Below are 11776 nucleotides of genomic sequence, written 5' to 3'. Positions count from 1 at the left end.
TCAGACCGCGGAGTGGCAGCGTCGCCCGGCCCGCGACTCCTCCTCCTTGCGTCTCTCCTCCCTTCGCTCCCGGCTCCCCAGCGGATATGAGCCACCAATCCCAGCCACAAACAACCCTTCAAATGAAATAGCTAGGCGGCCCTCTAATGGGCGGCCCGGGGGCTGGCCGGCTCTCGGTGCCACATCTGTCCCGCACTGGGCGCAGCAGCTGATTCATCTGCAGCCAGGCCCAGGAAGCAACTGCGCTCTCGGCAGTTGCAGTGCAGCGTCCGGGCGGGTGGCTTCTCCCCAGGACCGCGTTCCCCAGGAGCCGTTTTAGATGTGTGTTGTCTTCTGTGCCGAGTAGTCAGCAAACCACAGAAGAAAAAATACCGTAAGGTTGCTGCCTGCTTAGAGAGACGCTTTTTCCCCCCTGTTGATTCATTTTAAGTCCTGTAATTGGAAAAACCACCCAGGCTCTTTAAACTCTGGCTTCCACGCACTCTCGGGGCGGGGGTGGTTGTTTTTTTTTTTTTTTTTTTTGAGGGTGGCAGGCTGGCTCTAATTTTCGGCATAATCCTGAAGCAGACGCTCCAAAGTCGTGTTAGTTATCCCTTGGCTGACTTAGTAGTCCTCAGGTTTAACCTTATTTCCACAGAGCTTCTCCTGCCGACATCTCCACCGAGGTTACAGAACAAAAACAGCACAGAGCCCAGGCTGGAGGCAGACCCGGGCGCTGTCTCTGCTAGGCTTATTTACATTTGGGTTTTTTCTTTTCTTTTCTTTTCTTTTTTTTAAGTGACGGAGGAAGTCTCATTATGTGGCATGTGACAATTCGTCTGCTTCAAAACAGCGGGACGTAATCACGCGAAAACTAGAACCAGAGGATGGGGCATGCGTTTCTTTAAATCAACGAAACAGCATCTGATCTTTGAAAGGGCCATTTCATCAAGAAACTCCTGTTGGATCCCTCCTAACTGTGGACCAAAATAAGTCAACAGGAACGCGTGTTTACTTAATGGCTAGTTTCTGTTTGAAATACCGGAGGGGAGGAGGGCTCCTCTGGCAGGGTTCACCGAAGCAGATGAGCAGCCACGGCGTGGTCACCCCTGAACTATAAAAGGGCCGCTGTCGGGGTCCGGCGACTGGGGGTGTCAGGCGGAGTCGTGGCGAGGCGGGTGCGCGCCTGGCCGTCCCCAGGCAGAGACGTTTAAAGAGCATGTGAGCATGACAAGTGTCTGTCCGCAACGTGTCAGATTTCGAAACTGCTTTGCAATCCAGTCCGGAACTCGCTGCTTCAGCCCGGGGGAACAGACGTTCGCTTGGGCTGTGTCTCATCATCCCACCCCCCCACCCCCGCCGACCTCCCACTGTTGTTGCTGGAGGAAGAGCCCCGGGTGGAGAAGGGTGCGCCGCGCCGCGCCCGCGTGTCAATGGCAGCCGCGCATTCTGGAAGAAGTTGGTTCTTGTCTCGAATACTTTTCCTCCTATGCCCCGCCCCTTGAATCAGAGGCGGCTGCCTCGTGCGGCTAGAGCCGGGACAGAGGAGTTCGGGGTAGCTGTCAAAAACGAGACGGGGAGGCTTTTCTTCCCAGGGGTAGAGGAGGGAAGGAGGGAGGTGTCCTTTTTTCCAACTGTTGCAATTCCTGACCAAAGGCACTCTTGCCAGCCCCGGGAAGAAAGACCCAAGGAAGAAACCTGGGGCGCTCGGCTGGTGTCCCCACCGCCGGGCTAGGGATGCGCGCGGTCCGTGAGCGGCAGACAGAAAGGATCGCGTTTCTGGACACGGCCGCCCCCCGCGTCTGCGCCCACCCCGCCAGGGACTAGTGACAGCGGCCGCCGCGCACGGTCCAGTCCTCCCCGGCAGGAAGGTGCGGGGGAGGGGCGGAGGAGCGGCGGGGCGGGGGTGGGGGGGAACGGGGCGGGCGGCTGGGGGCGGAGGCAGGACCTCCTGTACCTTCCCTCCTCGCCTCTCTCACTCTGACAGCGCCGAGGTGCGCCGAGCAGGAGCAGGGAACAAAGGAGCGGAGAGGGGAGGAGAGAGAGTTGGGCGAGGGAGAGCCGCCGGCCGGCTGCCAGAAGATCCTGGCGGGAGGAAGCCAGAGTGTCACTTGAATTCCACCCAAGGAGCGGGCGCCAGGGATCAGAGCGCCCTGTTTAGCAATAACGGCTGGAGCACGTCCTACAAGTTACGGGAGAGTAGGCCGTGAAGGAGACGATTGCTTGTCCTCTGGGTCCCCGCTCCTGGCCCCTGGACACCCCAGCCCTGCCTCGCGCTGGGAGGGGAGTTTCAGAATGAAAGGCAAGAAAGGTAAGGCGGCCGCGGGCCGCGCGCACCGGGGGACGCGAGTCCGGGGGAAACGTGCTGTCCGTGTCGCGCCGCCCCGAGTCACTTGGTGGACTTTTCCGCTCAGAGGCGCTTAGGCTGGAGCGGCGGCCGTGCTCTTTGTTGAGGCTGCGTCTGAAACGGCAGCGGCTGTTTTCCTGCTAGACACAACAAGAGGGGCTGTTGTGGGGCGATCCTCTCCACGCTGCTGGCACGTTGTCAAGAAACACGCTCAGCGCCTTGTTTGTGCGCCTGCAAGTTTCATTGTCTCCGGCGACACCCCACGCTTAGCCCAGCAGCCGCGTGGCTGCTCGCTCTTTCTCGAGCGCTGGGGATATGCGGTCGGAGTCGGGGGGACCCAGCACCTCGTTTTTCCCGATCGCGATCCGAGGCCGCGGGGGCTGCGGCACCGCCGCGTCTTTGTCTGAAAGAAAGTTTACTCCTGGGCTCCCCGCTACCGCCCCCCTACTCCCAGCCGGGCCCGAGCACTGTTCTTTAGGGATGTGGTGTTTTTACGCTGGAAGGAATGTGATTGTGGACCCCCACATCGTCCTTGGTTGTAAACAGCTCTGGAAAGTCAGACTTTTACAAATTCTCAGTCTCTAAAAGTTTTCCCACGATGAATTTTGGGGCAGGAGGAAGAGTTAGGACACAGGGCCAGCCGCTTCAAGCGGCGTGCAGTCAAAATGTGTCCAAAAGTGACAAGCAGGCTTGGTTGTAAATGCAAAGAGCAAGGCTGTCATTGTTTCCACAAAGCGTTCTGGAAGCTTTGCAACTAAAACTTGCCGTCAGTTTGCTTTAAAAACAAAATACACCGCGGGGGGCGGGGGGAAAGAAACCACACGCAACACCCCGAAAGGTCAAAGAATGTGAAGTCCCTTTTGAAGTTAACTTTTGAGTCCCGGGCTGGGAGGTCCCCCGAGTGTTCCGCCGTGGGCTGGAGGTGGCGTTTCTGTTGTGATTTATGTGGAGTGCTTCAAAACAGAAGTTAATCGCTCGGGAAGCGGACGGGAGGGGCGGCGCTGCTGCGCATGCCCGGGAGCGGCCGGAGTTTGGAACTCCGCATTCTTGCAGACCCGGCCCGCTGGGGGGCGTTCCTCGGGGGTAGCCGTTAGGCCAGCGGGGTTCCTTCGGCTGCGTTTCTGTGGGAGGCCCCCGAAACGCGTGGAGCTTCCCTCTGTCGCCAGGCTTTCCCAGCGAGAGTGAAATTAAACGTGAAACTCGGATCAACTGATAGTGGTTGGTGGTAGAACGCCCCGAGGTCCCCTCCCCGCGGGACGGAGGGAGGACACTGGACAGGGAATTGGCTCTGGGAGAAAACGCGCGGGGAGCGTCCGAGACGCCCCGTGAAAGCCGTGCGGAACCTTGGGAGGACTGAAAGGTCTAGGAAGGCTCGCTGTCTGTTCTGGTGGGGCTCCCCGGAATAAGTATGGGGGGTCTGTTAGGAGCTCGTTCTAGCGCAGAGCCCGGCTTCCGCCCGGGTGGGCTCCCCGCATTGTTCGGGTTCTGGAGGGGGCGGCGGCTCTGATTATTTTCCTTGGCCCGCCCGGCACCGCGGGAACCACGGCGCTCTTCCTTCACGGCTTTCCTGGCGTCCCCTTCGACTCTTCCGCGGCACTTTCCCCTACCTTCCCCCAGCGCCCTGGCCCTCCCTGGCGACCCCTCTGTACTTCCGGGGCCCTCCTGCCCGTCCCCCGGCGCACCCCCCACCGCCTCGTGCCCTCTCCCCAGAGTCGGGGATAGAGGCTGGGCTCCGCGGGCCGCAAGGGTGGGAACCTCCGTGCTCCACATCCCAGGGCGCGCCGGGTCCATCTCTTCGGTGCCGACCAGGGAAACAAAGGTGATGTGCTGGAGGAGAAACTTTGCGAGTGCTTCAGGGCTCATGGGGGCAGCCGAGGCTGCCGGGGTTACCCGGGTTTTTTTCCCCTTTTTAGGTTCCCCTGGCGAGCCGTCTGGGGTGGGCAGGCCCCTGAGAACGTGGGATTCACGGCCTCATTTCTAGTTTCTTGGGACCTGGAGTTACTTTGCTTATGCTAACTCGTGCAGTATGCGGGCCTGTTTGACCAGGGGCTGAGGAGCTCTCAAGAACAAAAGCTACTTGCTTTACTCCTTGGGCCCCTCCCTCTCTCCGTGCTCCTTCGCAGTCCTCCTCCCGCGCCTCTAAAACTACATGGGAGGGGGGAGCCTTCTTGGTGGGCTCTGGAAGGACTCGTGAGGAAGTCGGGCCCGCCTATTGTCCCATTAAAGTCTGAAATCTTTTCAAGTTTTCTTAAAACAAGTGCACTTTGAAACTCCATTCTCTCAAGCCCGGGGTTTGCTAAGACCGGTGTATGATGATAGCGTGTCCTCCCAGAAAGCTGCGAGTGACGCCAAAAGATCTCCTAAAATGGCTTAAAAACAAGCCGAAAGAAGGATCGATAAGGTCTTTTTGTTCCCAGTTTCTAACTGTTGAATTCCTGCTTTCGGATTGCGCTTTGGCTGGAATCGCCTAGCACACCTTGGATTTGATGGCTTGGGTGTTCGATTCCTGTTGCTTCTCCCAAGGATATATTGAATTTTGTTTTTCTTTCTTTCTTTTTTTTTTTCTGGAGACGGTTTCGGCTGTGTTGCCCAGGCTGGGCTCGAACTCCTGGGTTCAAGAGATCCTCTTGCTTTGGCTTCCCAAAGTTCTGGGATTACAGGCAAGAGACCTCTCTCCCGGATCACAGGCGAACTTCTGATCAGGAAACTTGGGTTAAATTTGCTTTTCCCTAATTGTGCACCTCGACTTTTCCCATCGATCTTATTTCTAGATTCTCTTCACAAACGGAGTCTCCCTGCCCCCCAGTCTCATCTTGGTGTTACCGAGCCACTCAGGAAAGTGCAGGGCCGGGCGCGGTAGCTCACGCCTGTAATCCTAGCACTTTGGGGAGGCTAAAGCGGGCAGTTCACCTGAGGTCGGGAGATCGAGAGGAGCCTGACCAACATGGAGAAAACCCGTATCTACTAAAAATATAAAATTAGTCGGACGTGGTGCCGTGTGCCTGTAATCCCAGCTACTCGGGAGGCAGAGGCAGGAGAATCGCTTGAACCCGGGCGGCGGAGGTTGCGGTGAGCCAAGGTCGCGCCATTGCACTCCAGCCTTGGCAACAAGAGCGAAACGCTGTCTCAAAAAAGAAAGAAAGTGCAGAAACAGGGTCTCTGCTTAGAGCAGTGGATCCTCAGGCGATGTTGTGGCTTTCTGCACATTTCCTTGTATGTGGATAGAATGAAAGAAGTTTGTGATTCTGCCCCCACCCTTCCCACCGCCACATTTTTTGAAGTGTAAGCAAAGCAAGAAGTTTGGAAACAAGTCTTAACCGGGAAACTTTTCAAAAGCTCTGTTACAATAGGAAATGAGTAAGGAGGAAAAAAGTCTTTGTTTTTCCAAGTTAAGCCACAACCAAGCGGGAGGGTTTTAATGAAAACAGTCCTGACAGCAGCAAACGTGGTTTTACTGCAGTGAAATATCAGCTGGCGTAGCCTAGGAACTGAAGTCTTAACTTCCTGTTACTTCAGCTTTTGTGCACATATTGGAAATATTTGTTAAGAGTTCCAGAGGCCTGGCATTCATTTATTTAAATGAACTGAGAACGGAGTAAATTCTCGCTGCAGTTTGGTGTTGCTTAACTGAAACCTGCTTTTGTGTGTCACTAACCTATTCTGAAAGATCAGACTTCTTGTCAAACTAGGCAAGCAGATCAAAGGGCAGGCTTCAGGGGCTTTTTTGTTTCAAACTCTTTGTGATTACCAACTTACAGTTGGGAATTCACTGTTCAATAAGCAAATTTTCACACTTTTTCTAGATTAAAAAAAGGAAGGAGATAATAGCCTTGAGAATAATGTCTGGCTTTTCAGACATAGGAGAGTTTAAACAAATTGCTTTATTCAAATTTGCTTTAGTCATTTAATTAACTTGACACAGTTTTTTTAAGTTCGATTTCTTTCATATTAAACCCAATGTAAGACAGGAACTCAGCTATAGTTTCTTTAAGCTTTTTTGTAAGAATTCTTCACCCAAATTTAAATATGGTTTTTGAAAGTCTTATCTTGTCGATAGTGAAAGTAGTTTCAGTTTTAAATGGGCACTTAAAACAAAACAAAACAAAATTTCCATCATCGGGGGAGGGAAATTTCAAATACACAGCAGTTAAAACTTAGGATTCTTGGGTAGTTTATTTGTAGCTGTTTAAGCCCTGAGCTAAAGTGTGAATTTGCAAGATGATCCACCTCTTTGTTAGAACTTGCTTTACTTTGTCTTTGGAGAGTTCTGCCTTTTGTAGGAATAGCCTCCAGCAACTTCTGCCCCCTGCAGTCCAAAACTAAAAATGTGTCACCAAGTCAGAGTCAATTAAAAGGGTAGGAAAAATTCCTTTAAAAAAAAATGGGTGTTTAGCTTAAAGGGAATATTTCATTTTTAGTTCCTGTCAGGGTGAACTGGCTTAATTAAGGTCAAGTAATGTTTTCAACCAAATTACATACTGCAGAGGAAAGAAAGTATACAAAGCTAAAAATGCATACCTTTACATTTTTTTGTTATTTTAGTAACTTCCCCTAATACAGAAGTACTGGTGTTTTCAGGCATGCGATTGTTTGTAGTTTGTAATTCGTTTCTATGTTTAAGATTCTAGATTGCCTACAAACAAAAGAATGTATTTCTTTAGTCATTCAGAGTAGCTGGCTGTAGTTTTTGAAAGGTGGAGTTAATAGCGTTTGTTATTTAATTTTTTTTAAAGTTCAGAATGATGTTTGAATATCTGTAAAGGCCAGGTCTGTAGTTTTATTGAACCCAGTCCATCAGTGATTTAAATATTCTCTATGGCTTGTGAATTCTTAAAATTTCTGGCAGGATTAAAGTACTTACAGCCAAAAGAACTTCCTCTGGGGATTGCATATTCAGTTTCCTTTGTCATGTAATCATTTAAGACTAAACTCTGCTTATTGATATGTAGTATTCTATTCTAGGTTGAGATCTAACTGGCAGCTGAAATTTTGGAGACATTTTAAATTCATTTACTATTAGGCAACTTTTAACCTTATTAAAGTACCAGTAGTAGAAAAATATTTTCGTGTGATGAAATGGAAAACATCAGTGGTTATATTTAATAAAAAGTGACTAGTACTAATTTCGAATAAAAGTATATAGCAATGAATACTAAATGACCAGGCATGGTATTAGAAGAAAATTTTAGCATGTATTTTACCTGTAGGATACTGAGTTCGGTGTAGTATGTCAATTTCCTGGTGTATATCCGTGAAAAAAAAATGTACGAGTGTCCCCTTTTACTTCAAACCTTCAGTAGAAGAAAGAGGAAGAGAAACATTTAAAATCTACATTAGGATGCTGGTTAGGCTGCTTTTCCTACTTAGCACTGATCTTAGAAAAAAGGTTGGTAGGCACATTCCAACTGCCACAGCACCCTTCCTGTTTCAGATGTGACAGGTTATTCACTTTGGGTGCAATTTGTCTCCTCTAATGATTAGACGAAAGAGGTTTCTGAGCATCATTCAAAAGGAATGTGAGAAGTTAATGAATCCTGGAGGAAAGTGGCTGAGAAAAGGCGTCTGGCATTTGGTTGAGAATCTCCTATGTGGTGCTAGTCAATTACTTTGACTTGTACCCTGAATTCAGGACAGAAAACACTGCTCCTTCTCTTGCTCTCGGTTGCTGGGAAAGCATGGTCACACTGAATGATCCACGGAAGTGAGCTTTGCAGTAGTTGCTCTGCTTATAAAAGCAATTGACAACTGGCCCTTGTCCTTTCATAGGTATTGTTGCAGCATCTGGCAGTGAGAGTGAGGATGAGGACAGTATGGACATTCCCTTGGACCTTTCTTCATCCACTGGCTCAAGCAAGAGAAGGAGAAGGGGCAACCTACCCAAGGAGTCTGTGCAGATTCTTCGGGATTGGCTGTATGAGCACCGTTACAATGCCTATCCTTCCGAGCAAGAAAAAGCATTGCTGTCCCAGCAAACACACCTGTCTACACTACAGGTAAAGAAAGAGAGCATGAGGTTTACAGATGCTTTTTTATTTTCAAAGTCATTTTATGGCATTCTTGTGAGTCATCAAGCTCCTCGCCACTCCAAGACAGAAGGAATATCTTTTTATTGTAAACTTGATAGTGTTAAAAGCTAAAAACCAGCTATTTAGAGAACACAGAAACACTTCACAGTTATCTGTCAGATAGCATTTCCTTTAATGCCTAAAGGAACCTTCTTTATGCAACAGACATTAGAAGGAGGTTAAACCTTACTCTATTGCCCAGGAAACTGGTTTGATATTTAAACAAGGACAGACTTCAGTGAGGTAATTCCTGTTATATCTGTTGACATAGTCGTTTGAACTGGGAAAAATCAGTTACTGGGAGGAGTGGCCCTTTTCATAAGATGAGGTTTTCCTGTAGTTGATTAACTTAAATGTTGGGACAGTAGGTGATAGGTTAAAATGGGGGAGAGTTAAAAGGTAAACTTCTCTCACTCTCTCAAATTGTTTTCAAGAATTTGAGATTTTATATTTCGTGTGTTTTTTGTTTGTTTTTTTGAAACCGAGTCTTGTTGTGTTACCAGACTGGAGTGAAGTGGCGCAGTCTCCGCTTACTGCAGCCTCTGCCTCCCGGGTTTAAGCAATTCCCTTACCTCAGCCTCCTGAGTAGCTGGGACTACAGGCACGCACCACCACGCTGGGCTAATTTTTTATATATTAGTAGGGATGGGTTTCACCATGTTGGTCAGGATGGTCTCAATCTGACCTCCTGATCCACCCACCTCGGCCTCCCAAAGTGCTGGGATTACAGGCATGAGCCACTGCGCCTGGCAGAGATTTTATAACTTTTTCTTTGTCCTGAAAACGTTTAAGGGTGAAGAGACAAAAAAGGAAATTTATATTAGAAACTAGAAGAAGGTTTATGATAGGAGGCAGCTTTCTGGCTTGGTGGAGCTCACATACTTTGAAATTACATTGTAAGTCCAGATAAGCCTTTTCATGTTTTCTTTAATACAGAAAGATCAATTAGGTACCCCGTAGAACATTCTCAGAACCTGTTGGCTGAGTGAATGAGGAAAGTGTTAAAGCGTACCGATATGATTTCAGGTCTGTAACTGGTTCATCAACGCCCGCCGAAGGCTCCTCCCTGACATGCTGAGAAAGGATGGCAAAGATCCAAATCAGTTCACAATTTCCCGCCGCGGAGCCAAGATTTCTGAAACGAGCTCTGTGGAGTCTGTGATGGGCATCAAAAACTTCATGCCAGCTCTAGAGGAGACCCCATTTCATTCCTGTACAGCTGGGCCAAACCCAACCCTAGGGAGGCCACTGTCTCCTAAGCCATCATCCCCCGGATCAGTTTTGGCCCGTCCATCAGTGATCTGCCATACCACTGTGACTGCGTTGAAAGATGTCCCTTTCTCTCTCTGCCAGTCAGTTGGTGTGGGACAAAACACAGATATACAGCAGATAGCGGCCAGCAACTTCACAGACACCTCTCTCATGTACCCAGAGGACACATGTAAATCTGGACCAAGTACAAATACACAGAGTGGTCTTTTCAACACTCCTCCCCCTACCCCACCGGACCTCAACCAGGACTTTAGCGGATTTCAGCTTCTAGTGGATGTTGCACTCAAACGGGCTGCAGAGATGGAGCTTCAGGCAAAACTTACAGCTTAACCCATTTTCAAGCAAAACCGTTCTCAGAAATGTCATGATTGCCGGGGTGATGGCAAGAGATGAATTGCATTATTTTATATATTTTTTATTAATATTTGCACATGGGATTGCTAAAACAGCTTCCTGTTACTGAGATGTCTTCAATGGAATACAGTCATTCCAAGAACTATAAACTCAAAGCTACTGTAGAAACGAAGGGTTTTCTTTTTTAAATTGTTTCTTGGTAGATTATTCATAATGTGAGAGGTTCCCAATGTCATGTGATTTTTTTTTTCTTCCCCGTTTTTGTTATTTTTCAGACTGTGCAATACTTAGAGAACCTATAGCATCTTCTCATTCCCATGTGGAACAGGATGCCCACATACTGTCTAATTAATAAATTTTCAATTTTTTTTCAAACAAGTATGAATCTAGTTGATGCCTTTTTTTCATGACATAATAAAGTATTTTCTTTAAAAATTGTTGTAATTCAGAGTATTTCTGTTGAGGGAGGCGCTTCTTAAAAATGAGTAGGAATATAGCACCCCAGTGAGCAGGAAGTTTGAGGGGTAGGGTGCAGTGGTAGGGGGTGTCACCAGCTCTTTGAAAAACTGTGGACAACAAGCCAGTTTGCATAAACAGGATGTGTGATATTTACTCTTGATAGCAGGCCCTTAGAACTTTACTTAAACTGCATGGCAAATTGAAATGAATCATTTCAGTGTTTAGCCACTAAATCCCTTTATTGATCTGTCCTGCATAGTTTAAAACATGATCATTTTGTAAAGAAAAGTCTTGAAACATCCAGTTACTGCTAAGTTTTCAGAAGAAAACAACCCAAGCAATCTCTTGCCCTTTTTCCACATTACCCTTGAAAATAATTTCAGTAGTACAGTTAGTTAAGGCATTTCTATTCATATATGTAGTATTTGCAGAGAAATGACCTTTTAAAACATCTTAAAATGTTTCCTAAAATAAACAGTGGGATTCTGTCTGTGGTGGGATTGTTAGGTAAGTATTTTCCAAGGTCACAGTTTGTGAAAAAATAGTGCTATGTACAAGTGGAGTTTGTTGGGATGGACAATCACTTACAAAGCCCAGATGACCAGAAGGGAATTGATGTTGCTCCTTTCACTTGTATGGTTGAGCAGATTTGTCACATGCCACAAAACCATTCTTTGTAGTCATGCTTAGTATGAGCTTTCTTTGTTGTTACAGTCATGTTCTTTCCAGCTCTGCCCCAGCTATGAATTGTACGTGTGAGAGGGAGCATCAGAGCTTCAGTATTGTTTAAAGAATGTAGGAAAATTCTTACAAATTTAAGTTTGTCTAATTTTGAAACTATTTTAGAAAGTCTCTACTGTAGAAAGAGCTAAACTCAAAGACTTTTCTTGTAAGTGAAAGAAAAAACTGATGATGACTACCCAGAGGTGTAAGAAAAATTGAGGGAATGTTGTGCCTGTAGGGTACAGCTTTGTAGGGCACACTCAGCTTAAAGGGGTCTAGCCCACCTCAGAGAGTCACAGAAATGGATAAAAACCCAAAAAGTACTAGTAAACACAAGGAACAAAACACACATTAATAAAAATGAATGACGCAAAGGTGATCAAGAATCATTACTTCCTCCAACAGCTAGATCAAAGGCTGAACGTTTTGCTTTAGTATAGTTGAGGGATTGCCCTGGTACAATGTTTCATCCCTCACACTGGAAGGGGAAGGAAAGCAGCAACATTACTCATTTAAAACAAAGACTATTAAAAGAGTCAATGAAACCCAAAGATTAAAAAAAAAAGTCACCCTCAAT

General features: G+C 47.7%; 1 protein-coding gene across 9 annotated transcripts; it reads left to right on the top strand.

The window, feature by feature from the left end:
• Window positions 1–210: 210 nt before the first annotated feature.
• Window positions 211–10452, top strand: TGIF1 (TGFB induced factor homeobox 1). 9 transcript variants are annotated; one of them, XM_008979561.4, is made up of 3 exons: window positions 211–373; window positions 8093–8319; window positions 9418–10452. In XM_008979561.4, exons 2-3 carry the CDS (start codon window positions 8137–8139, stop codon window positions 9991–9993), a joined length of 759 nt encoding a protein of 252 aa, XP_008977809.1. In that variant the 5' UTR covers window positions 211–373; window positions 8093–8136; the 3' UTR covers window positions 9994–10452. The 9 variants fall into 9 exon arrangements, with proteins under 9 accessions (XP_008977809.1, XP_078203962.1, XP_008977802.1 ...); XM_078347836.1 differs by having other exon boundaries at window positions 211–378; XM_008979554.3 differs by lacking the exon at window positions 211–373 and adding an exon at window positions 1349–1437.
• The last annotated feature ends 1324 nt before the right edge of the window (window positions 10453–11776 follow it).

The sequence above is a fragment of the Callithrix jacchus genome, chromosome 13, assembly GCF_049354715.1.
Source record: "Callithrix jacchus isolate 240 chromosome 13, calJac240_pri, whole genome shotgun sequence".
NCBI lineage: Eukaryota > Metazoa > Chordata > Mammalia > Primates > Cebidae > Callithrix > Callithrix jacchus.
Note: the sequence above shows the minus strand (reverse complement) of the source record. Positions and strands in the feature narration are given on the sequence as shown.